The 25993-nt window shown below is 61.4% G+C and overlaps 1 protein-coding gene across 6 annotated transcripts in view; it reads left to right on the top strand.

The window, feature by feature from the left end:
* EXD3 (exonuclease 3'-5' domain containing 3) overlaps positions 1-25993 on the top strand; it is an 81700-nt gene that overhangs the window by 18786 nt on the left and 36921 nt on the right. For 4 of the 6 annotated variants that reach the window (XM_081791045.1, XM_060608083.3, XM_060608080.3 and 1 more), the window contains exons 3-9: positions 1218-1333; positions 10038-10102; positions 15648-15821; positions 16165-16332; positions 21828-21881; positions 22830-22969; positions 25589-25686. In XM_081791045.1, coding sequence (XP_081647171.1) covers positions 1231-1333; positions 10038-10102; positions 15648-15821; positions 16165-16332; positions 21828-21881; positions 22830-22969; positions 25589-25686 — 802 coding nt within the window. In that variant the 5' untranslated portion in view covers positions 1218-1230. The other 2 variants (XM_078436191.2, XM_060608085.3) reach the window with 2 other exon arrangements.

The following is a 25993-nucleotide window of genomic DNA, read 5'->3' as shown; positions in this document are numbered from 1 at the left end:
TGGGGCTCACTCTAGGCATAGCACCAAGGCCTGGTCTTTCTGGAGTCTTGGCTAGATGCTGCAGTGTTGTCTGGGCTGGAGTCTAACGTGTCTGGCACTGTTTGACTGCTAGTGTCTCTGTTTCGGTCTCAGCCCCAAGGCAACTGTTTCTGGGAGCCGTGGGGATCCTGCGTCGCTCGTCCACACTCCCGGCTGCTTCAACCGCCCCTCTTGCCGGTGCGCTGCCCCGCAGGTGGCCTGCCACCTCCTCCACTTGGTGGAATGCTGTGCTCCCTGGGTTCCAGATCAGTGGTCCTGGCTGGGGGATTGCCCTCGGTGGGAGGCGGTCATCCCGGGGCCCTCCTCGGGCATTGTCCTGCTGTCGGGAAGCACGGTTGTGTGTGGCCTGTTGCCCAGAATCAGCTGCCTCGACTGTGTTGTCCAGTTGATGTTTGCAGTGAGAGGGCTGCGTCAGTGCCAGCCCTCCCACGTGACCAGGGCAGAAGTCTGGAGCAAACCCTGCAAGAAAGGAGAAATAACCGTAGTCCCCATGTGGCTCAGCTGGGGATAGTATTTACAGAGTTGTACTCATGTCTTCTATAAATGGTGAGCCAAAGGAAGACTCTCTCAGAACCGTTTCAGGAGGTTGTGGGGTGTGCAGGCGGTGCCGGGGGACGATAGTGAATTCTTCCCTTGAGGTTGGTCCATCACAGGTAAGACTGAAACTGAAGGAATAACCACATCAGCGTATTCTTTAGAAAGATAAACGAAAGTATCCAAGGGCATAGCTAGCACAGCTCCTCTGGGTAGGAAGTTTGGAGTAGGGAGCACAGTGGGTCTCCCCTCCCGTGCCCGTGTGAGGATTTGGGGTTTACGCGGTCGGCCATGCAGGCGTTACCGTGGTGCAAGGAAACGACCGTGAATGGAGACGAAGTCTTTATACGGCCTCCTGGGCACAGAGGAGAGGAGGGAGAACAGGCTAATCTCCAGAAACGTGGCGAAGTGCGTCGTGGATGTAACGGCTTGTTGCCGGGCGGCGTCGGTTAGCGGTGCGTGTGCCTGTGTGGGCTGGCTCCCGGCTCCTCGCGGCGAGCCCGTCCGCGAGGCCAGCTGGCGGGTGGAGCCGAGGGCGCCCGGGCCCCTGCACCTGGACCACAGAGGCGGGCCCTTGGCGTGCGGTGCTACTTGTCTCTCTCCGCCGATGCCTCACTCCTCAAGCTGCCCGCTTTCTTCCCCAGCGCCGCCTTGAGGATGGACCCGGCAGACCCTCCTGGCGACCCCGCCGCCGGCGACCCCGCCGCCGGAGACACAGACCACCCTGGCAACTCCACTGGCGGCGAGCGCCATTGCACAGGTGAGTCTGCGCGCCCACGGCCCTGAGTGCGGCTGGCTGCACGTGGCAGGGCCAGGCGTGGGTGCGCGTGCGGGGTGCGCGTGCAGCGGGTGTGGCGGGGGAGGTCTGTCCGGGTATGGGGTACGTGTGTGCACCAGGTAGGCACCCTGGGGGAAGGCATCCCGTGCTGTGGCCTTGTGCGAGGCCGCCCCGGGAGCGGGTGCGAGCGTGCAGGCGACACAGCACGGCAGCGCCGCCGTCCTGTCTCGAGGGCCGCAGGTAGGCGCCTCTCTTTGCGCCGGGGAGGGCGCCACCGGCTCTCGAGGATAAGCCGCGTGGCCTGGTTGTCCCAGGGCGGGCTGCCTGCTGGCCACCTGCTTGCGGGCTGCCAGGAGGACTGCGGGACCGGACAGACACTCAGGCGTGTGTGGGGGCACTTGGGAAGGACGGCTGTCTCTCTGAGTCCCGGCTCGACACGCACAGTCTCTGGGCTCCACACGTGGGCGTTTGATTCATCTTGCCAAGAAGGAGCGGGAAGGGAACCGGGATGTGTCTGAAAAACAGGGGCCCGGGCCGGGCTCCAAGCACAGGAGCCCCAAACCCCGTGGGGTATTCCTGCCCTGCGCCCAGGGGCGGAAGAGGACAGTGCAGGGCATTGGCCCCGGGTCCTGACCGGAGATGAGGGGCCTATTTGGGCACGGAAGCTCCTCCGTGGGGAAGGGAGGCATCTTCAGCTTGGTGGCCCTGGATGTGGTCAGCAAAGGTGGCCCTGGATGTGGACTGTTTTCTCATTTCCACCCTGAGAGTCCGGCTTGCCTCTTTTGTTCGGAGCAGCCATGGTCTCCAGATGTTCCCCACAGCAGCCTCCAAACTGGGTCATCAGTTTGGGGGTCACCTCTGCCCATTGAGCCAACCAGAGACAGGAGCGAGGACCCAGGTCCTGGTGGGATAGGGACCCAGGGTCTGGGGGGAGACAGAGACCTGGGGCCTGGGGGACCTGGGGCCTGGGGCAGGGACTCTGGGTCTGGGACAGGGTATCTTCCGGCCCCTCCTTCTCTCAGGGCCTCACCCAGGGTGGTGTGTCAGGCCCTCCTGTGTCTGCCCATCCCCTTGGGGTGCATGTAGGGTGGGGCCTGTACTGACGTGACACCCGGCATCACACCTGGGCCTTAGTCTGAGGATATGCAGAGCAGCGCCTGCCATCCAGGGTCTTGCAGGCCTCACCCTTGGTCTACTGGAGCTAGCAGAGGGACAGGCCACCCTGAGAACAGACAGCCCCCCTGGATCAGACACAGCCCCCCTCCCCGGATCAGACACAGCCCCGCCCCCGGATCAGACACAGCACCCCCAGGTCAGACACAGCACCCCCCAGATCAGACACAGCCCCCCCCAGATCAGACATAACCCCCCCCCCGGATCAGACAGCCTCCCCCCAGATCAGACACAGCACCCCCCCGGATCAGACACAACCCCCCCCAGATCAGACACAGCCCCACCCCCGGATCAGACACAGCCCTGCCCCCGGATCAGACACAGCACCCCCAGGTCAGACACAGCACCCCCCGGATCAGACACAGCCCCCCCCAGATCAGACATAACCCCCCCCCGGATCAGACAGCCTCCCCCCAGATCAGACACAGCACCCCCTGGATCAGACACAGCCCCCCCCCAGATCAGACATAACCCCCCCCCGGATCAGACAGCCTCCCCCCAGATCAGACACAGCACCCCCTGGATCAGACACAGCCCCCCCCCAGATCAGACATAACCCCCCCCCGGATCAGACAGCCTCCCCCCAGATCAGACACAGCACCCCCTGGATCAGACACAACCCCCCCCAGATCAGACATAACCCCCCCCCCGGATCAGACAGCCTCCCCCCAGATCAGACACAGCACCCCCCAGATCAGACACAGCCCCCCCCAGATCAGACATAACCCCCCCCCCCGGATCAGACAGCCTCCCCCCAGATCAGACACAGCACCCCCTGGATCAGACACAACCCCCCCCAGATCAGACACAGCCCCACCCCCGGATCAGACACAGCACCCCCTAGGTCAGACACAGCACCCCCCCACCGGATTAGATACAGCCTCCCCCAGATCAGACCCAGCCCCCCCTGGATCAGACACAGCCTCCCCCCGGATCAGACACATCCTCCCCCCGGATCAGACACAGCCCCACCCCCGGATCAGACATAGCCCCTCCTGGATCAGACACATCCTCCCCCCGGATCAGACACAGCCTCCCCCCAGATCAGACACAGCACCCCCTAGGTCAGACACAGCACCCCCTGGATCAGACACAGCCCCCCCCCATCAGACACATCCTCCCCCCGGATCAGACACAGCCCCACCCCCGGATCAGACATAGCCCCTCCTGGATCAGACACATCCTCCCCCCGGATCAGACACAGCCTCCCCCCAGATCAGACACAGCACTCCCTAGGTCAGACACAGCACCCCCTGGATCAGACACAGCCCCCCCCCCATCAGACACAGCCTCCCCCCGGATCAGACACAGCCCCACCCCTGGATCAGACACAGCCCCTCCTGGATCAGACACAGCCTCCCACCCCGATCAGATACAGCCCCTCCCAGATCAGACACAGCCCCACCCCCCCCCCACCCCCCCGCCCCATTCAGACGAAATCAAAATGACCTTTCTCTGAGAGCCCAGTGCCAGCATTCCTGGCCTGTGGGATCTGTGAGTGTAAGAAATGACTGGTTTAGGGTAAATTTCTACGCAGCCATAAAAAAGGGAACGCCCCTCAAGGACAGGGTTTGCCTTCCTAGCTGTCTTTTCTTCTTAGATGTGCTTTTTAAAAAATTGATTTTCCGCAGTTGTTGTTGTTTTTTTTTAATGTTATTTATATTGAGAGAGAGAAAGAGAGAGCAGGGAAAGGGCAGAGAGAAAATCCCAAGCAGGCTCCGCACTGTCAGCGCAGAGCCCGACGTGGAGCTCGGACGCAGGAACCCCGAGGTCATGACCTGAGCTGAAACCAAGAGTCAGAAGTTTAACTCAGGAGCCACCCAGGCGCCCAGTTCCACATTGTTTTTACGAGTAGCTGTGCCGTCATTTTAAATCCCTGTTGTTAATAGAATCTTTTCTTCCAGCAGATTCTCTAATGTGCCCTCGAAGTCTGGTAGTTTCTGTGTGTGGATCACATGCTCACCCGAGTGGACCCATAAGCTGTGTGGTCTTGTCGCAGACAGCGAGAGCCTGCGTCTGTGTGGACGCCCTGGCTCGTCCTGACTTCCACGGCTGTTCGCCGGCCTCGCGCTTAGGGGCCCTGTGCTGAGGACAGGCGAGGTCTGTCTTGGGGGCCCACGGCTTGTCGGAGGAGGCAAGATAACAAGGCCTTCTCGCCCCACTTCCCAGATGGGGACGGCCCCCACCGGAGAGCTCACCCTGCCCATGGGGTTTGGGTGCCGTTGGGGGCCTCCGAGGGGCTGCCGGGCAGGAGGTGTGGATTTGGGAGCTTTGAGGAACGCCCTTTCTCTTGGCCTGGCGCCTGCCCTCGCGGTGCCCGCTCGGGAGGGGCTGGGCCCACCATCACATCCCAGACGAGCGTGGAACCTGGGACCAGGGACCGAGAGGGGCAGACAGGTGCACTGGAGAGAGTGGCAGTCCCCAGCTTTGCAGAGGAACCGTGAGCCCCCGTCCTGGGAGGTGGGATGTCGCCTGCCGCCAGCACTCACGTGGACATTGCCGCAGAGGGGGCCGGCACCTGCACCAGGTGGTGTGGTGGGCAGTGAGGGGACGGGCTGGCCTCCCAGAGACAGGCCTTTGTGAGGTGCTTCTAGGTCTGCAGATGAGACGGGGCCTGATGCTGTGGCCCTTTCTCAGGGCCGACAGGGTCAGGACAGCCGTCCTGGGGGCGGGGGTGCACACCGTGATGACCCGATGGCTTCCAGGCCACCTGAAGAGAGGGCAGGTGTGGTCGGGGTGGCCTGGGCTTGGCGTGGTGGGCACTGGAGCTCTGCAGACCCTGACCCGAGCGCAGCTGTGTATCCAGGTCCCTGACTTCCGAGGAGGACCGAGTGTCCGAGGAGAGGTGGCTTCACGGAGACCGCAGCCCAGCTCAGTCACGCCCAGCTGTGGTTTCTGAACTTCATCTCCTCGACTCCAGCGATAAAAAGCACCCACTTTATTTATTTTATTCCTTAACACCAGCTTCGTGGTAGAAAATAGTAGGGGTCTTCCTGGCAGTTGGCATGGCAGCTGAACACGTTTTCTGGAATGCGTCTGTTTCTTAAAGCGAAGGCCACTGAGGTAGCTTAGACTCAGTGGCATTTTAGATGAAACGGCATCTGTCTGTCCTGTCTGTCCCTGTCCCTGCATCCCTCTTCCTCCTGTCGGCCACCTCACGAGTGGAGGTAGCCGGCAGCTCTTGGTGTCCAGTGGGCACCGGGGAAGCGGGATGGGAGGGGGCAGGGCAGAAGGTGGGCCATCCCCGTGCCTCTGCCCGAGTCCCTGGCTGCCTTGTGGCCCCCAGGCACGTGTGTGGGAGGGCTGTGGCCAGGACAGCCAGTGAGGCCCATGTGCCTGGCGGGGAGAAGCAGCCCAGGGTGCAGGGGTGAAGGTCTGGCTCTGGGGATTGAGTGTCTTTTCAGTGTCTTCCCTGCATACAGGCCCCCACCTGCCCCCACCTGCGTGGTCCTGGGATGGGGTCAGGGGCCAGGTATAGGCCGGAGGCCATCTGTCTCGGGTCCCGGATCCAGGCCTGGGGTGGGGAGGCGGAGGTCATGGCAGGCTGTGGGCAGAGGCCCCTCTGCACCAGGCCCCACGTGCCCTCCCAGGCCCCAGCCTCCTGCCTAAATCCCTAGGCCGGGGCAGTGGGGACACAGGCCCCTCCCTGGGTTCTGCAGAGTGACACAGAGCTTGCTTATCTAACCCTTTAGACAGACACCTCCCAAGTCCTCCCTTTCTGTGTCTTTGGATGGGCATCAGCCTGGGAGCCCCCCCTCAGCCTAGGGCACCTCCCTGACCCCCTGCCTGCATCTTGCCCATAACTCCGCGCCCACCCAGGCCATGCCCTTGCCATGCCTCACCCCACCCAGACCGGCCTCAGGTCCCCTCCAGAGGTCTCTCTGAGGCCACTCTGAGCTGGTGGCCGTGCACGCCTGGCCCTGGCAGCAAGGTCACTGTGGAGCACCCATCAAGGCCCAGACCACAGCCGTGAGCATGGTCAAATGTGCTCCCTTCCTGGGAGGGACCGATGGTAGCCTCTCAGCCCATGTGCAGGGTCTAGCTGTGTGGGCCGAGTCGGGGGGCATGTCCAGGGCATAGCTCCCAGTGGGGCCCAGGTCTTAGGTGCTGGGAAAGCAGCTTGGAGCAGGGCTGTGCCCTTAGACAGCCCCCGGTGAGGGCAGGACCAGGCCAGACAGGAGAGCCGTCTTCCAGTTCCTGCAGGGTCCTTCTGATCAGTGGGAATCTTTTATGTGATTGACTTCTTTGGGAGACCTCTCCAGCCCAAGGTCTTCAAGATGTTCTCCCAGAGGCCCGATTTATCTTTCACGTTCAGATCTACAACTGGGGGATGGATTTTCTGTAGGTGTGAGGCCAGGAGATGCTCCAGGGTCCTCTGAATAGGGTTACCCAGTTCCTGGGGCCACTGTGGTCACACATCGGGTCCTGTGTGTGCCCAGCTCTGACTTGAGGTCTTTAAACTGGTCCACACCTGCCCTCTCCAGGCCAGTGCCGCTCGCCTTAGCTAGGGTGCTGCTTGGGGCTGGGTGGGGTCAGAGTCCTGTCTCGCTGTGATTTGGGTGGATGGTTAAGACAGGTGGACACACACACACACACACACACACACACACACCCCCAGCCCGCTGTTTGGGCTGGAGCAGAATGGTTCATTGTGGGACAGGTGACAACTTCACATTGTCTATTGTGTGGGATGGCCCTTCTTCAATAGGCCTTTTAATTTTACTCTCAATGCTTTATGGCTTTTTTGCGTGAATTTCATTTGTTAGAGTTATCCAAAGAAATCTGAATTTTTTTGTGCCATTGTCACTGTTTCTTTTTTTTTAAACGTTTGTTTATTATTGAGAGAGAGACACAGAGTGTGAGCAGGGGAGGGGTAGGGAGAGGGGGAGACACAGAATCCGAAGCAGGCTCCAGACTGAGCTGTCAGCACAGAGCCCGACGCAGGGCTCGAACCCACAAACCCCGAGATCATGACCTGAGCTGAAGTCTGACTTAACCGAGCTTAACTGACTGAGCCACCCAGGCGCACCTTTATTTGAAATTTCTTTTCTTTTCTTTTCTTTTTTTTTAAATGTTTATTTATTTTTGAGAGAGACAGAGACAGAATGTGAGTGGGTTGGGGCAGAGAGAGGGGGAGGCACAGAATCGGAAGCAGGGTCCAGGCTCCGAGCTGTCAGCACAGAGCCCCACGTGGGGCTCAAACTCACAAACCCCGAGATCATGACCCGAGCCGAAGTCGGTCTCCCAACTGACTGAGCCCCCCAGGCGCCCCCACTGTTTCTGATGCCCGTCTCCACTTGCGGGCTTACAGTGGACTTTACTGTTGGCCTGGTGGTGAGCGTCCGTGCAGAAACGTGTCCACTGAGGAACCTCTTCAGATTCTTCAGGGCTCTCCACAAAATTATGTTTTCAGTGAGCAGTAGTGTCTTTTCTTGTTGTTGTTTTAACTTTTAAAGACTTTATTTTTTCTAGAGCAGTCTCAGGGTTACAGCAAAATCCAGGAGGTTACAGAGATTTCCCATATCCCTGCCCCACACAGCCTCTCGCGTCCCGGCCAGTGTGGTGCCCTCATGAACCCTACTGACACGCCGCCATCGCCCAGAGCCCCCGTGGGCACTCGGGCCCTCCTGGCGGCGGTGCTCTGTGGGCTGGGACACATGCGCGTGATGTGACGCGCGTCCACTGTGACGGCCTCCCGCGGCGTCGCATCACTGCCTGCATGGCCATGCCTCTTCCCGAATGTCGCGGGGCTGGGATCCTGCCGCGTGTGGCCTGTTCACACGGCCTCCTCCGCTCAGGAGTGTGCGTTTGAGGGCCCTCCGTGTCCTCTCTCGCTTGACCGCTCATTTCTTCTAGCGCTGAGTCGCATTCCGCTTGTGGACAGACCAGAGTTTGTCAGAGTAGTGTTGACTTTATTGTTTCCTTTCCAAATTCTGTGCCGTCAACTGTTCCTTCGTGTCGTGCTGAGCCGGCAGGGGCCTGCAGGCCGTGCTGAATGGGCAGTGGGTGCCCTCCTATTGGCCCTGTCGCTGGGGGCCTGCTTTCAGCTTTCAGCATTAAGTTCTATGTTTGCTGAGGGGTTTTGTTTATAAACATCTTTTTTTCTGGGTCACGAAGTTGCCTGTGGTCTAGTTGCAGAGTTGCTTCCTAAATCGTGAATAGAATTTACTCTTACGAAATGCTTGTTTTACGAAATGTTTCCCCGTATCCCATTAACGAGCCACAGTGGTGGACCCTCCATGGGTCGATCAGCCTTGCTTTCTGGAGCGCGCCCAACGTATCCCTCCTCCCGTGCTGTGCACTGAGTCTGACCACTGTTGCCTTGTCTGGTCCCTGCGTCTGTGTGCTCAGGTGGGCAGCCCTCCAGGGCTGGGCTCAGGTGTCCCCGCCTTTCCTTCCACGTCTGGTCTTCTGCAGGAGCCCAGTGGGTTGCTCTTGTCTCTTTGATTCTTGAGTAGATTTGCGGGTGAGCCACCCGTGCTCTTGAGCCCCCTGATTTGACCTATGGAATCTGTTAGTGACACCACCCCCTCCCCCCCACCTCTGAGCCACATGGCCTTGATGGTTCTTGAGGAAAGAATGAGGCGCCCCCTCTGGGCCCTGTGCTCTGCAAGGTTCTGGCGGGGCTGGGGAGGCCAGGGTCAGTGGCAACCGGGTGTCGGCAGCAGAGCTTTTGCACAGAGAAAAGGGGTTTCCGTGGCCTCGTGTGGCGAGGCCGTGGGGAGCCAGGAAGGGCTGAGCAGGGTGGCCCTGCCCTGAGGCCCAGGGCAGGTAGCCGCAGAGGTGGGGCGGGCCTTCCAGAGGCAGCCAGGGGGCGCTGGTGGCTGTGGGTGACTCAGAGACCGCTTTCTTTCCCAAAGCGGAGAGCAGGCGGCAGCCACCTTCCCAGACCTTGACCTTAAACCTGGTCTGAGGGCACAGTCCCTTTTCCAGCATGAGGGTAACCCCAACTTCCCCGGGGCCTAGGGTCCCAGTGGGATCCCTGCCCCGGCCAGCAGTCCTGCGGTGGGGCTGGAGACTTGGGCAAGCAAGAGAGGGCCAGGGCTGTGGGTGGGGAGGCTTTGGGGAGCAGCCAGGGGAGGCAGAGGCCGGGACCACTTTAGGGGCTCAGCAGGGGCTGGAGGCCACACTTGGTGGGCAGTGGACAGGCGTGGGCTGTGACATGGCATGGAGGGGTGGGGGCGCGGTGGCCCACCAGGCATGCCCTGATGGTTAGTGCTGTGGGCTTGGCCCTGGGGTCCGATGCCCCTTCCCTGCCCACACGGTGTGGTCAGTCTGAGACCTGCAGCCCACCATTGCTGAAACGTGAGGCCTGGGCTGCCCCAAGCTGTGGGCAGAAGCCCATCCCAGTGAGCACTGCAGGATGGCCAGGCTGGCGTCACAGGGAAGGGCAGTGGGGAGCTCTGGCCGGAGTCCACGGGCACTGGCTGGCATCTGCGGGGAGCCCCCAGGCATTGATCAAAGGTGGGGGGGTGTTGGTGGACTCTGCATAGCCCTTGTCTCGTCCCCCCAGGCCAGGACCCACTCCTGTTCCGGCAGGCCCTGCAGACACTGTGGTCCACGCGAGAGCTGCAGCAGGTGAGTGAGCATGGGGGTTGCGGGCCCTCCACTGGCCTCAGTGGGCCGCCCTGTCCGGATGTTCTGGCAGACACGTGGGGGCTGGGGCTTGGGGTGACACCCACGAGACACTGGTAGACACAGACCCCTGAGGCTCAGAGCAGGAGGAAGGGCCTGCGGCCGCCATTCGGCTTCCACACAGCACAGGGGACCCAGTGGGCCACGACCACCTGTGTGCCGGGTGGGGCCCGGGTACTCACTGGTTCACACTGGCCTCGCCCATGGCCTCCTCTCCCAGGGACAGCCTGTCGTCCAGCAGGAGGCGGTGGGCTTGACAAGGAGGCTGCTTGGTGGTGGCCTGTGCCTGGAGGGTAGCTTTGTCTCCGGAGTGGGACTGCCTGACCCTCGGGCCCCGTGCCCTGTACTTGGCTCCCCTGGGACAGCAAAAGAGTGAAGTCGCCCTAGTTCCCAGGGAGGACACAGAAGTCACTGCTGTGAAGGCTGGAGGGATGAGGCTCGAGTCTAGTGTTGGCCTTGCTTCCTGCCGCCCAAGGAGGGCCAGGCCCACGGGGGCAGGTGTCCAGAGCAGGCGTGCTGCAGGAAGGGGCTGCAGGCTCGTGCGGGAGCCGTGTCTGTGAGCTGTCCAGGGTTAGGGTGCTCCCCGGGCCCGCAGCTTGCTTGGTGATGCCGGGAGGACCTGTCCCTGGCTAATGGGTCAGCCAGACTCCTGGGGCCACCACATATGTCTGTGTCGGGGGACAGACCTGGGCTCCTCCACTCCTGAGCCAGGTGCTTAGGCTTCGAGCGGCCAGTTCAAGCTGGACGAATCCGAAGTTTTCTGCAAGTCAAAAGCTCTCTTCAATTTTGTAACGGTGGCTTCAGGATCAAGACTGAAGCAACATGACCGTGCTGTCTGGTGAACAGATTCTCTAACTCAAGTTGCCCCCGCGTGTCTGGGACGCGTCTCCCCTGGTCACTGTGGCGTTTGTGAGTTTTTGTCTCTGTTCCTGGTGAACTAACCTCATACAAGGTGTTCCTTCGTTCCTGTCCCTGGAGCGACTGGTGGAAGACAGGAATTACTTGTTCCTCCAGAGTCTGGGAGAGGGAAGAGTGCACAGTCCTCCCCGGGGGGTCTTGGCGGGGGGGGGGGGGGGGGGCGGGGAGGCGGGGGACCCAGGCCTGTTCAGAGTTTTGCTTCTGGTTTATTTCCCCAGGAAGCTTCCGTTTCTTCTGTGTCATCATGGCTGCTGGCCAGGCTTTCCGAGGGGGGCAGTGCGAGCCCCCAGCTCGAGCTGTAGCGCTTTCCCCGGGGCTCCGCTTTTGGCGTCTTCCCTGTGGCCAGCGTGTGGGCGTGGCCGGTGCCGCTGGGCACCACCGCTTGTCGACGCCCTCCTTACTCTCCGGTCCTTCTTTCCCAGGCGCTCGCCCACAGCGGTGCGTTTCCCTCCAAGTTCCCTTGGTCACGAGTTTTGAGGTGGAGAAACCCGTTGTCCCTCTTCCCTGTTTTCTGATTTTCATTATGTTGTCTCATTCGGCCAGCAGGTTACTTATTTCCAAGCAAACACAGGTGTGTGTTTTACCTTTTGTTACTCGTTTCTGTCTGTGAAGGGTCACGTCCGTGAATTTTCATTTTTGGTGCCAGCGAGGCCTGCTGTGCATGTGCCAGGGAACTGCGTCGGCTCCCAAAGCCCCTGGCTGGAGGGACACGTGCTGTCCCCTGGCTGACCACAGGGAAGTTTCAGGGTCCCCGACAGAACAGCACAGGGAAACTGGGGGTTGGGCTTGGAGAACCGTGTGAGGGTTTGTGGCACAAAGAGGAAAGGGGCAGGCTGGTGTGGACTGACTGGGGCCTGGGGCAGGGGACGGACAGTGGGGTTGGGATGCCCTCAGAGCCCCCTGAGTTGGTACGGCAGGAGAGATGGCCAGCACAGGAGGGGTGAGCAAACTGGAAGGACGGTACTCCTTGGAGCAGGGCCCCCAGGCAGCAGGCACCTGGGAGCTTGTGAGAAATTCAAGTTCTCGGGCAGCCCTGCCTGTTTGAACAGGTCCGTAGGGGCTCTGGCGCTGCTCCAGCCCCAGGACCATGTGGGCACAGAAGCTGGTGACGACAGGGCACAGGCCCCTGCTGGGTGGCAGCGGTCAGGGGGCAGGAGGGAAGGAGACCCGGGACCCAGGCCGAGGAGGGACCAGCACAGGAGCAGGGCCTTGGGGCCTACGCTTAGATCCTCTAGGACGAGGGGCGGCAGATGGCCCATGGGTGCTGGACCTAGTACCTGAGGGGCACCCTGGAGGCCACAGGGGCCGGAGGGGCGGGAAGGGCTCTCAGACCCCAGCCTGGGGGGTGTCCTCCTGTCCCTGTTCTCAGACCTTTCACTGTCGTGTTGTGGCCGTCACTCACGGTGACTGTTCCCTGTGTGCTTTGTGGGGTTTCACGTGGGCTCATCTTACTGAAGCTTCTTCCCCTGGTGGCGAAGGCCCAAGTATGTCTGCAAAGTAGTTAAAGAGCGATGGTGTTTTTTCCTGCCAGCTCCTGCCGGGTGTCACCAATGCGGGTCCTTGTGACGTGGAGGTCCATGTGTTGGAGGGGCTTCCTGGGACTCCTGGAGTCCAGGCAGCCCACCGAACTGGGATTGGCCCACCCTTTCCCTGTGGCACCCCGTGGAGGGTGCTGACCGCACAGCCCTGGGCCCTCAGAGGCCTCCTTTCCCACAGACGCCTCTCCTTTCCTGGGCGTCTGCAGAGAGAGACTTGCCTGGCTTCCTGAGTTCACCCAAACGCTTGAGGGGAAAGTCTGCATTTCATTTTTGGTAAGCAAGTCAGATTGCTCAAGTACTGTGGTCTTAAAATTACATTCAAACCAAGTGGGTGTTTGCTCTAAGTGTCCTGGGGAAGCATCGTCCACACCGTGGATGCCAGGGCTGTGGCCCATGCCCCAGTTCTGCACCCTGCCTGCTGCCCACTGCTCTGTGGGTGGGCCCCTTGACCTGTGGGCTGCTGGGTGCTGTCTGAGCAGGGCAGAGGCACATGTGTGGGAGAAGGCACGCACAGACAACGTGGGTGACTCTCGGAGCTCCAGACATAAGAGATGATTTGCAAGGAGAGGGTTCTGGCCCAGCCTGGCGCCGAGATGCTCTCAGGGCAGAAGCGTGGGAAGGGCCGTGGGGCCAATAGCAGAGGGGGTCTGTGCCTCCCTGGTGACTTCCCCTCCACTGTTGCTTAGTCACTGGCAGTGGAGGAGTCTGTGGACCAAGTTTGATCAGCAGAACCCTGGGGAGGTCACTGGGGGCTTCCAGAAGGCCTCCTCTCTCCAGGGGACATGCCAGAGTGCAGCAAGGAGGTGCCTGGGCCCTCACTGGTGACACAGCATAAATGAGGCCTGTAGCCCCCAGTGGGGCTTGGTACCTGGGCAGGTGAGTGTCACCTCCACAGTGCTCCCAGGCACTTTTCTTTTTTTTTTTTTTTTAATTTTTTAAACGTTTATTTATTTATTTATTTATTTTATTTATTTTTTCAACGTTTTTTATTTATTTTTGGGACAGAGAGAGACAGAGCGTGAACGGGGGAGGGGCAGAGAGAGAGAGGGAGACACAGAATCGGAAACAGGCTCCAGGCTCCGAGCCATCAGCCCAGAGCCTGACGCGGGGCTCGAACTCACGGACCGCGAGATCGTGACCTGGCTGAAGTCGGACGCGTAACCGACTGAGCCACCCAGGCGCCCCAAACGTTTATTTATTTTTGAGACAGAGAGAGACAGAGCATGAACAGGGGAGGGGCAGAGAGAGAGGGAGACACAGAATCTGAAACAGGCTCCAGGCTCTGAGCTGTCAGCACAGAGCCCGATGCGGGGCTCGAACTCATGGACCGTGAGATCATGACCTGAGCTGAAGTCGGATGCTTAACTGACCAAGCCACCCAGGCGCCCCTCCCAGGCACTTTTCACGGGAAGGGACAGAGCCAACTCCCAGCCACGGAAGGCAGAGTCCTTGGCCCAGGGTGCCAACAATGGGCAGCGGCCATTGTGGAAGGACATGCCCGCTCACTCCCCTTCGGCTGGCTACCACGAGGTTCCACCACAAAGAGCAGCTGGGCGAGCCCGAAGGAGGGAGCCGGCCCCAACAGTGGACTACGGAGCGACCCTACTGGGAAGGGGTCTGTGAAACCTACCGGGGCTGGGCAGCCACACCTGGCTGGAAGGGTGGTGGTGCCCTTGGAAGAGCCTTCCTTTTCGTGGCGCCTGGTCAGTAGGCACCCAGCTCAGAGCTGGAAGGTCGGTCCTGCGCCTGGTTCCTCCTTCCGGCCCCCTGCCCTGCCCCAGGGCTGGCTGCCGCACACCCTCTGTCCGGCTGGTGGCAAGGGGCCAGGCAGGTAGAGACTGCCCAGCGGAGAAAGGAGACGAGGCGTTTACCTGAGCTCACCTTGCGAGCGGAAAAGCTGACTGGCTGGCGACTGTAAGCCCAGGCCCCGGCCACACGGCCTCCCTGCTTTGCTCTGGGAGCCTCTCGGAGCTGTTCTTCGGGGGCCCTGAATGGGCACCACACGTGAACAAGTTAGGACCAAAGTCCAGGGCCGCATCCTTCTAGATCTTTCCTTCCATGAGCAAGAAAGTGGCGGTGGTTCGGCCTCAGCTGTCTTCTTTCACACGTTCCTGGAGGGTGGGGGACAGTGGCCCCTGCGGGTGCCCCCAGGCTCCTTGAGACAGGCGTGTGGCCCGCGCATCCCAGAGAGTGGCAGTATTTCAGGCTGTCCTCAGGGTGCTCTCTGTGTGCAGGTCTGCAAGGACAGCCGGGGCCTCACCTCCAGGCTGCTTACGAGTAGCCTCAGGTGTCCGGGTGTCTGTTTCCTGAGCTCACGGCCGAGACCCTGACCCTGCAGCTCTGCCTGGAGGGGGGCCCGAGACAGGCCTCTGTAGTTGCAGCAAGTTCTTGACTGCAGGGTGTCTCATGACTGAACGGCCGAGTCAGGCAGAGTGGAGAGCCAGGGCTGGGTGCAGTGTGGCCCTCACCCGACACCCCACTTGCTTAAAAGTCCATCAGGAACCACTGTTCTCCTGAAGACACGTTTGGGAGAGAACAGCACACGTGTTCCTGGTGTTTCTCCTTTCGGCTCATACGTGTTTCCAAGCCTTTGGCAGTGCAAGAGGTAGAAAAGTGAATCAAAGACCTTTTCCAGTTTGGCTTTTTCTCTTCTTTCTTCTGTTTCCTGTTGCTTGCTGGCCCCGCCAGGGAGTCACTGTGTCTGAAGGACCAGTGCCAGGTCCTCGGCGTGCCGCACGAGTAGTTGGGGCGAAGCCGAATGAACGGAGCCTCTCAGATGGGTCCCGCCGCCCTTGGCCTGACTCGGGGAACATGCCCTCTGTCTTTACGGGACCGTCGGTGTGGACGGTGGCTGCCACCCGGGGCCAGGGGCATGGCGGGTCAGACCAGGACCCCGAGGATGGGAGGACAGTGCTGACCAGCCCCAGTGCCCCCTCTGAGCAGACCACAGGCTGGGCCGTGCAGGTCGGGGCAGGGTTTACCAGGAGGGTTTGAGCTCAACAAAGAGACAGTGAGGTGCTGTGTCTCCGCAGCTCCGGGAAGAGGCCTGGCGGGGGTTTGCTGCCCTGGATGACCCACTGACCGGACTCCTGGACATGCTGGAAGGCAGCCAGGCCTGGCAGCGGAAGGGCCCCTCCCTGGAGGCCTGGGTAGTCTGTGAGCTGCACCGCTGGCTGCAGGCACGGCCACTCCCTGCGCCGGCCCAGGTGAGCCCTGCCCACGGCCCCACCAGCCTCGCCCCTCCCACCCCCTCCATAGCTCTCGGCCTGGTGGGCTCCACGCCTGCCTGACCTGGCCCGCTGAGCTCGTTCACCCCTGGTGGGCAGGGGCCGCTGCCTTCGGACTGACTGTGCTCCCGGGTCTGTGGGCTTGACTCTCAGCTTCCCCACGGTCACACATCGCCCTCGTCTGTGCTCCTGCCCCCCAGGCCTTGCCTGCCTGGACTGTCCACCGTAGGCACAGGGTCGAGGTGCTGGACTTCTACCCCAGCACCATGCTCCAGCTGCAGCCCCCCACTCCCCGGCTGAGGCTGGCTCTCTGGTCTCCCAGCACAGCTCAAGGCTGCAACAGCTACGGGCCCGTGCAGTCAGGGTCCTCGCCAGGAGCCCCCCTAGTCTCGTGGAGCCACTGGTCAGCATCTTCCAGCTGCAGGACGCAGACCGGAGCCCCCTGCTGACTCACATCCACCAGCTCCACCAGGAGGGCAAGTTCAAAGAAGTGAGTGTGACCCCCATGTACACCGGGGCTGGCAGGGAGGGGCTCAGGGGCCAGGTCTGCACGTGGGGTCAGTGGAGCAGGCAAGAGCTGGGCTGAGGGAGCTCACAGGGTCCACCCTGGGAGTGTCCTCTCCACCCCTCCACTATGGGAGTGCTGCAACGGGGACTCTGGGTCTGGAGCAGAGGGTCTCAGGGACCAGCCACCCCAGGAGCCCAGCTCGGGGCTGTGCCATGCACTGGGGTCCTAGGAGCCCCTCACACTCACCAAGCTGGAAAAGAGTCTGGGAGCAGCACCCCCCCCCCCCACGCCTGGCTCTCTGGTGCAGCACCTGGGGTCCTTCCTCCTGGGTGTTCACTGGGTCCTCAAATGTGGTCAGCAGCCCAAGGACACCCTGGCTTTGGCCTGGAAGCCCTGTGGCAGAACTGCTTACCTGAGCCGCTGCTGTCCAGTCTCACATGTCAATTCCCAGAAACACTCAGGGGGGCTAAGAAGATCAGGGGTGCGGGCATCCCTCTGCCCACACTTGCCACCCCTCGAGCCTCGATCAGACAGCTGGACCTCCCACACCCTCCCAGCCCAGAGCCTCCCAAGCGGGGAGCTTTGCCAGGGAGCACCCACATGACCCCACAGGGTTTCCCCTTCTCCCTCCTGCCTCTGCCCGGGCCCACTCGCAAGGTCTCTTGGCCTCAGTGTGATGTGGCCTGGGGACCAACAGGCCAGTTCCCTCTGGGCCCAGCCGCTTCCAGCTGCTGGCTTTGTATCCTTGTCGGGGGTCCTGCAGCCACACCCACACCAGGCCTGGGGACTGGCCAATTTGCTCCTTTTCTAACAGCGGGGTCTGGAAGAGCCCCCTGAGAGCCCTCATGCTGTGTCTGCCACCTCCTTGCACCCGTCAAGGGGCCTGCCCTGGAATGAAGGGGCCTCGCTCTGGGTGGCACAACTCCTGCTATTTGTCGTTCTGTTGGACCAGGTCCCCGCAGCGGTGGTGCCCCTGTGAGGGTCAGACACCCCGAGGGTCCTTTTGGCTCCTTGCAGGTACTAGGCTGGGCAGGACCCCAACCTACCTGTTTCAGTGTTTCCCAGGACCAGCCCCTCAGCACGATGCTCATGGTTTTGGGTTTTTTTGCAGAAGTTCCGCGTAGGGCACAGCACTGGCACTTTGGGGCACAGGTGACCAGTTATGACAGCAGAGAGTCCTCTAGCGCATATGATGCTTTGGGATGTGGGGCCATGCCTGGGACCGGTCATGGCTCCCTTATCCTGGGAAAGCCTGGGTCAGAAAAAGCAAATGTGGAAACGTGGGCTTAGTAGCTGCAGGTCTCTGGGTAAGAGCTTGTGGGGCTCTGGAGGTCTTGGTGGGTTCGTTGGGTCTCCTTTATGAGCCCTGCCAGCTCTCATATAAGTCCAGAAGTTTCCGAGAGGAGGTGGAGGCTGGCCACGAGCACTGGGAGTGACTTGGGTCTGCATGAGGTAGTAAGGAGTGGGGGGTCTGTGGTGAGCAGGGAGCGGCGGCTCTATGGTGGGGGTGGGGTGCAGCTCTGAACTGTTGCTGCAGGCACAGGGGCCCCCATGACATCTCTGTGCCCTAAGATGTGAAGGTCGCAACACGGGGAGAAGTCCTAGGCTGCCCAGCTCAGCGGGGCACTCTTGCTATGTCCCAGGTCCAGTCCCGGGGGTGTCCAGGGGCGCACTCCTGGCTCACCCCTCCCACTGCCCAGGGGCGCTGCTCCCCATGCCTCGGTGGGCACCGAGGCAGGACCCCAGACCTGCCCCACGGGGGGGCTTCCTCCCCGAGGGGCCAGTCCCAGTGAGGAGGCTCATTGCCATTTGGGCCTCACCTGGACCGCCAGTCCTGCACCCTCAGAGGTGTGGGCCATGTGTTGGCGACTGTCATGCCCGGCCCTGGGCTCTTGTCTCGAGGCTGGCGAAGGGCGCTGAGAAACCAAGATGGCCACACCAGGGACAATGTGGCTGGGGCTCCGCTCCTGTGGCGCAGGGCCATTCTCCGCAGGCTGAATGGGCGGCTGGGCTTGCAAGAATGCGGGAGGCAGAAGGCAGGCTAGTGTTTCGGTGTCTTCTGTTACACCCGAGCCTTTCAAAGAGTGTCTAGGGCCGGCTGAATGCGCCTCCCTCGCGCTCCAAGGCAGGAATCCCAACACAAAGGGGGCTCTTGTCCCGCACAGGCCCCTTCTGCGAAGAAAAGCCATTGTCCCCAAGCGGGGCCGCCCGGCAGGCGGTGCATGCTCCAGTGCCCACCGCCGCGCCCGGCGAAAGGGGCCGCATTCAGGCCTGTCCGCTCGGATTAGCAGGGACTCACGACTTAATGTGCACCGATATTTCATGTCGAGGGCGGCGGCTGGCTCCAGGCGGGATGAATGCCCGCTTTTGTCTACTGAGTTATTTTATTTACATTTTTTAAACAGCTTATCAAGGTAAAAAGATAGCTTTGCTTCAGGGGGAAGAAAAAAAAGCCCCTTGGCTCCAGGCCCGAGCTGAGCTGTGGAGGTGGGAGGCAGGCCCGTCCTGGGTCTGAGGCTGCCGAGTCTGGGCTTGGCTGCCTGGGCACCTGCCCGGCCTCCAGCCCCATGGAGTGGACAGCCGGGAGGAGGTGGGGGGTGGCCCATGAACGCTCCTCCCACGGTGGCCACCCCGGCCCCTCTGGGTTTTCTGAGTTGTTTTCCCCAAAGGCAGCAGTCCCGGAGTCTGTCTGGCCAGAGGTTTCCACAGCCTCGCCCTGACTCAGCTGGCATCTCTCTTCTTAGAGGCCTCCATGCAGAGGCCAGGAAGGCCTGGGAGGCGCCAGGGGCCCAGTCCTCCGCAGTTTCCTTCCGTGGGGTCTCAGCCCCTCCCACCTTCCCTGTCACAGGTGCCTGTGTCAGCAGGTGATGTGCCTGCACTCTCTCATGTGACCAGGCCATGGGCGGCTTGGTGTGCTGTCCTCTCAGCAGAAGCTCAGACAGAAAAATGACCAGAGACAGATGCTAAGCCCACCTCATGGCAATGAAAGAACTACATACAGCACCCGCCCCCACCAAGCCCCAAGACAGAAGCCAGGCCCCGGGGGGCTTCCTGCTGTCAATCATCCCCGCCAGGTCACCGAGACCACGCCCCCTGGCTGCCCCTTTCCTTGTCCTGTGCCACCCCACCCAGCATCCAGGTACAGAGGTGCAGGTGCAGAATGAGGGTACCTCCCAAACTGTCCCTGGGGGGTGTCTGCGGCCATCCAGCCCTGGCACGCTGGCCATACCCTGCAGCTTCCACACAGGCCACGTGGCTGAGAGAGGGCACCCTGGGTGCTAGGAGAGCTTGGGAGGAACCAGGGAGCAGAGAGGGGCCACGCTGAGCACTCTGAGCCCTGTGTGGCAGTGTCATTGTGCGGCCAGGTGGGCTGTGCACCCGGCCACACATGTTAGGCCTGAGCTGCCTGCCTCGGATGGGTGGGCTGGGCTCTGAGCACCGCCCCCCCCCACCTCAGCCGGTGGGCATCACTGACCAGGACCCTGGTGGCAAGGCGGCAGGTGAGAGGGTTGGGGTTGGCACCGCAGGCTCCTCGGGGGGAGGGAGGCCCTGCCGGCAGAGCGGGGGCACCCTTGGGGCTCTAGGCTGCCCTGTAAGGCGAAGCTCCTGCTTCTGTGAAGGGCAGCGCCCAGCCTCCCGTGGCAGCCTGACCTGACACCCAGGCCACCGTTCCAGGCTACCCCCTTCCCTAGTCTGAGGCCTCACCCCAGGAGTCAGAGGGGTTGTTGGAGAGTGGGGGGCTCAGGATCCCCCCCAGGCCCCAATGAGGGCTGGAGTCTAGAGACAGACGAAGTCTTGTCCCTAGAGAAGCAGGAGCCACAGATGATGGGGGCCGATACCCCAGCAGAGGTAGTGAGGGGAGAAGGAGGGCATCTCTGCCGCCCCCTGCCCCTCGCCTCGTGACCCCCCCCCCCCCCACCTCTCCCAGGGTCACTGGCTCATGGCCCGGTCTGGAGGATGGGAGGGTCTCAGGCCCCCAGGTATCCCTCCCCACAGCCCCTTGGCTGTCAGGCGTGGCCTGACCGAGAGCGCAGGTCCAGGTGTCGATGGCGGAAGAAGCACCGCAGGTGGTAGTGTTCCGACCACCCCAGTTTGTGAGCTCGGTGCGCGGGGCCACCGGGGTATGCACGCTAGCCTTCCCGGGTGGGGGCCTCCCATCCAGAAAAGACAAGGTCCCCGTGGGCGTGGGCGGGAGGCACCTGCACCCCTCCCACCGCCCTGAGCCCCTCCCCAGGCCCTGCCCCGCCTCGAGTCCCTCCTCCAGCTCTGGCCCCTCCCCCTGCGCCCTCTGCGCCCCCTGCGCCCCTGCCCCCCGCTCGGGGCCCCTCGGGGCCCTGGCGGCCGAGCTCCTGGACAGCAGCCAGGCTGTGGAGGCGCCGGGTCAGCGCCGCGCAGGGAAAGGCCCCTGGCCCTGCGCCCCCGCCCCGCGCGGTCCGCGGCCGGAGGCCGGAGCGAGCCTTTCCCAGGCCGCTATTTTGGTCCTTTGTGTGAGCCGCGTGGGGCGGGGCGCCCGGCTGCTCTGCCGGTTATTTTTGCTCATAATGGGAGCGCGATGTATGGAAATTATTAATAGCAGCCCGGTCAGCGCTACGTGCGGGCGCTCAGGGCCCCGGGCGTTCTCTATGCTGAGTCGGAGGAGGGTCCCTGCGGCCGGTCGGCCGCCCGCGGGCAGGGTTCTCAGCTGCGCCCACTACCCTCCCGTCCTCACCAGGAAGCGGTGGGTTCAGAGCCTCTCTTCTGTGGACCCAAGGGGGCAGCTCTGTGCTTCCCCCAACACACTCAGGCCACACCACGGCCTACTCCGGCCTCTCGTCCTGGGGCCAATCCGCCCTTTTGGACAGAGAGTCCTGCGCTCATTAGTCGTTTTGGATTGCACACACAGTATGCCTTGTGGAAAGCGCTCAGAGGCCCCTGCACTTCAGGGCCACAGGCCCCCAGGCCTCAGGGTGCACAGAGGCAGGGGTCACCAACCCTGGCCCCTGGCTGTGAGCACCGTGACTGGCCATGCCAGGCTCTTGCAGGTGGAGGGCAACTGGTGGGAGGTACGGGGCATGTGAGAGCGGGTGTGTGGAAGCAGAGCCTGGGGGTAGGTGACAAAACTTCTACTTCTTGTCTGCCCCCCCTCGTTCTCTATCCACTCATCAGCACCCCCTGGCCAGAGCCACTTGGGCCCAGCACCCACCCTGATGCCCTATCCAGCAGGCCACACCCCAGCCTGGTAGGGCCCATGGGTCATTCCCACCTGCCCCACCTCTTGTGGAACCTGACTCAGCCCGGGGGGGGGGGGGGGGGGGGGGCGGGCAGGGGTGCTTGTCTGCCAGGAGGCTCCTGGATTCCAGGCCCCCTGGACCTGAACAGGCCTGTCCTGTGCCCCAGTGACAGAGGTGTAGAGGGTGGGAGCCCCCCCACCGTGGTGCTGTCCATGCCCCACCAGGGCCCGTGTACTTTGTGGAACCTGCTCCATTTCTGATTGCCAGGCTGTCGTGCTGGGCTCCAGGCTGAAGTTGCAGCCAGCACTTGATGTTGAAAAGGTAAGTGTCTTTCTCATGTGAATTTTGTAGGTCCCAACATGGATGAAGCCCAGGTCTCCAGAAACATGGTCTGGAGGCGGAGGGTCTCGTACCACTGAGCCCTGGCCTCTGCTGTTCACAGGGTGGGGCTGGGGTGCTAGAGGGCAAGGGTCGCATGTGACCACCCGACCCTACTCGGAGGGCCCAAGGGGCGTGCCCAGGAGGGCAGTCATTGGGCTCAGGTGTGGTATGCTCCGAAAGTGGTGGCCAGAGGGGCTCTCAGGAATGGAGCTCTCCGTGAGGACCACCCCCATGGTTCCAGCCTGGCTGAGGGGACCCCATCCAGTCTGGGCTCCAGGCAGCCTGACCTACGTGGTCACATGGAGAGGAAAGGAGGCGAGGTGGGGTCTAGTGTAGGGACCACTGGAAGGGGGCTTTGTTGAGGCCTGACGTTTGCGGTGGAAACGGCCCGAGTGTCCAAAGGGCCAGTGCCACCGTCAGGGGCTGCCTCCAAGGTTCCCTGAGGGCTCAGCTTGGGGCTCTCATGGGCTCATGCACTCATGGGCACTAGGAGTAGGCATGCCGTCTGTGCCAACGAGGAGGCATTTCTGGGCCATCGGGCTACTGCCCACGTTGGCCTCCCTCCCGCCCCCCGCCCCCAGTTCAGTGAAGACAGGAGAAACAGCTTCCCCAGGTTCCCCTTGCCTCTTGGGGCCTCCAGGCCTTTGTAACGGAGATGAAAATGACCACAGAGCCCAGGCCGAGCCCCAGGGAGCTGTGGGGCCTGCACGCGTGGGGGCGAGATGCTCAAGCGCAGGGCATGGGCTGGGCTGCCTGCATCGCGCCCCAGGAGCCACTATGGGGGCGCTCACACTCTTGGCTGGGTTGGAGGTGAGTCTGGGGTCTCAGCTGGCGGTGGAGGTGCCAGGTGCCCACAGGGCTGTGGCCTGAGGACGTGCTTCCCCGCAGATGTGCACCCCACTGCTCCTCCAGGACAGAGTGAGCCTCGTGGAGCGTTATGTGGCCGGCTTCCCGGACCTCCAGAGGAGGCTGCTGGCCCTCCTGGACTCCTGGTGCCGGCCCGGCTTTGACATCGGAGTTGTTGCCAGGTGAGCCCCACGGGGGCCCAGGGTGGGCTGAGGGGGGCAAGCACAGGGGAAGGCCACACGCGTGGCCCCCACAAGTCGCAGCCGGGTCGGCCAGCGAGGGGCCACGCCTGCCAGGGACCAGATGAGAGACGGTTACCACCCTCGAGCGAACAGAAACAATCCTCCGCGTCAGGTGGATGACCTCTTACCTGGTTCCGGAAGTCATGCTGCTTATCCATTCACTCATTCCTTCATCCCTTCGCGGGATAAATTGCCAGGGACGGGTGTGGAGCCCATGTGGATAGCCCACGTGCCGGTATATGTGACGTGAGGGTGTCGCCTGGGTGTAGGGCACGGGGGTGGCATCTGGCGGGAGAATATCTTCTTGCCACACGTGTTGAGGGGGGCACAGGGGGCAGCAGCTCCTGGAGGTCTGTGAAGGCTCCTTGAGCCACCCGCCCGTCCGCAGGTAGTAGTGGCTTGATCCGGGCTCCACGAACTACCCAGCCCTGGGGCCCCCCGGCTGGAGATCCAGACCTTGGGCTCTGGGGCAGACCTCCCTGGACCTATGAGCAAGTCACTTCACTTTCTGGGTTTCTTTCCTTGTCCCTAAAACTGGACTGATTTTGCCGTCTCAAGGGTTGTGTGACTTAAATGCTGGGAAGCAGGCAAACCCACACAGCCCCGGGCCGGGCTCGTCCAGCGCTGGCTCTCCTCCCTGTCATTACGGATTTGAAAAGTGACAGAGTGGCACCCAGCTGGCCCAGTCAGTGAAGCATGCGACTCTTGATCCCGGGGCCATGAGTTTGAGCCCCACGTTTGGCGGGGAGATTACTAAAAAAAAAAAAGTGGCTTGAACAATAAACAACGACTTTAAAAAAAGGGTGGGGGGACACAGAGCAAATAAGTGAACATACTGTGGGGCCAGGGGTCAGAGTCCCATGTGGAGAAGGGACATACATGGATGGACAGTGGGACAGTGAGGAAGGCCCTGTGTGGCTGGATTTAGTTGAGGATATTGGTTTAAATCAATGATTTTTAAAAAATTTCCTGGGTCTTAAGACACCTGGGTGGCTCAGTCCAACTCTAGATCTCGGCTCAGGTCATGATCTCACGGTTCATGACTTTGAGTCCCACGTTGGGCTCTGTGCTGACAGCTTGGAGCCTGCTTGGGATTCTCTCTCTCCCTCCCTCCCCCCATTCTTCTTTCTCTCTTATAAATAAACAAACAAACAAACTTAAAAAGAATAGTTTAGAAAAAATTTTCCTAGGGCCTAGAGAAAGGGAGGGAGAGAGAGACAGAGACAGAGAGGGAGAGGGAGAGAGAGAAAGAATAACAAGCAGGTTTGGCACCATCAGCACAGAGTCCGATGTGGGGCTTTAGCTCACGAACCGTGATCATGACGAGCTGAGATCAAGAGTCAGATGCTTAACCGACTGAGCCCCCAGGCGCCCCTATAAACGCTAGGTTTTAAAAAGTGCTTCTGGCTGATAAATACAAGCATTTATTATTGTGTCTCTGCCCCAAAATGAAGAAGACATTGTAAGAGAAGGAGAGGCAGCAACAGCAGGGGGTCCAAGAGCTGGTGGCAGGTGGGCAGGTAGAGCACTTAGCAGGCTGGGAAGCTGACCCGTGGCCGCCAGGAGCATGTGGGGTCCAACGCAGAGCCCGAGGAGGGCCCTCAGCGGTCAGCCGGTCCTTGGGGACCCTGGGCCGAGGTGTCTGCAGAACACAGAACAGAACTCTTTGCAATCAAAAATTTAACAGCGAAGTGAAAAGCACAATAAAAGTTTGGAAGATAAATTTGAAGATGTCTTCGAAAAAGTACAAAACAGATAAACAAAATGAAAATCAGAGAGAAAAGGTTAAAAGAAAAAGCGGAGATCTTGTCAAGAAGGCCCGACATCAAGTAATGGGAACCCCGGTCCCGAGGCGCCCGGCTTAGCGGGTCCGCGGGGCGGCCCGCATGGGTGAGACGCACACCGCAGACCCCAGGAAGAGCAGGGATCGGGCGGGATTCCAGGAGCGTCGCCTGCCCAGACCCCCAGGTCTCGGCTCAGCCGAACCCTCCAGCCGGCGCGGGGCAGAGCTCAGGCGCACACCAGCTCTAGCAGCTTCCGCGGGTGTGTGCTGAGCTGTCAGCTGGGAGAGTGAGGAGGTGTGTCCACCGAGTTGTGGGCACAGGGCGAGGCAGGCGGGGGGCCCGGGTCAGCAACCTCAGCAGACAGGTATTAACCCTGAAGAGAGCAGGAGGGTGTGGCCTGGCCGCTGACAGTGTTCGCCTGGTCGTCTGGTCACGATATGGCAGACACGGTGTCCTGACCCCACGTAAGGGCTTGGATACTGTGTGGGGAGGGAGGCTGGAGGGCCTTCCGTGGTGAGATGTCCAGACCAAACTCCTAAAACTGAATAACCAAGAGATCACGTGCAAGGATGTCGCTCGTAAGCACAGAGACAAATACGAAACACGGCAAAAGTGACGTGTGTGTCTGGTGTGCAGTGGGGCAGGGTGACAGGGTGACTGCTCTCTCCCTAAACCTTGTAGAACTACCTGAGTTTTAAACTGTGCGTGTGTGACTTAGATGAAAACAAAAGTCTTAAAGCAGTGCCAGACAGGAGCCGTGTTTCTCTCCCTGCAGGCAGCACCCACAGGTGACCTCGAGGCTGGAGAGGCTGAGTCCCAGAGTGCTAAGCCGGCGGGTCCTGAGCCAGCTGGAGCGGCTGGGCCTGGACCCGGGTGAGTGCCGCCCCCACAACCTGTGTGCGCCCGGCGGATGCGGGGTTCAGGCTGACCAGGGTCCACCGACCTCCCCCGCTTCCTGCCGCCTGCCCATCGCAGGCCCCGGACAGGAGCAGCAGCCTGAGGCCCGCAAGCCCCTTTGCCCGCCTGCGTAGACTCCTGGGAGGCGGGGCCTTGCTGCACCCCGCCCCCTCCCTGCCCCTGCCCCTTCTTGTTCGTTCTTGTCTTTTCGTCCAATGATGGCTGATGGCCGTTCTAGCACACGTGAGGTGGTATCTCATCATAATTTGGAGTTTCGTTTCCC

This window comes from Panthera onca, chromosome D4 (genome assembly GCF_046562875.1).
Source record: "Panthera onca isolate mPanOnc1 chromosome D4, mPanOnc1 haplotype 2, whole genome shotgun sequence".
NCBI lineage: Eukaryota > Metazoa > Chordata > Mammalia > Carnivora > Felidae > Panthera > Panthera onca.
Note: the sequence above shows the minus strand (reverse complement) of the source record. Positions and strands in the feature narration are given on the sequence as shown.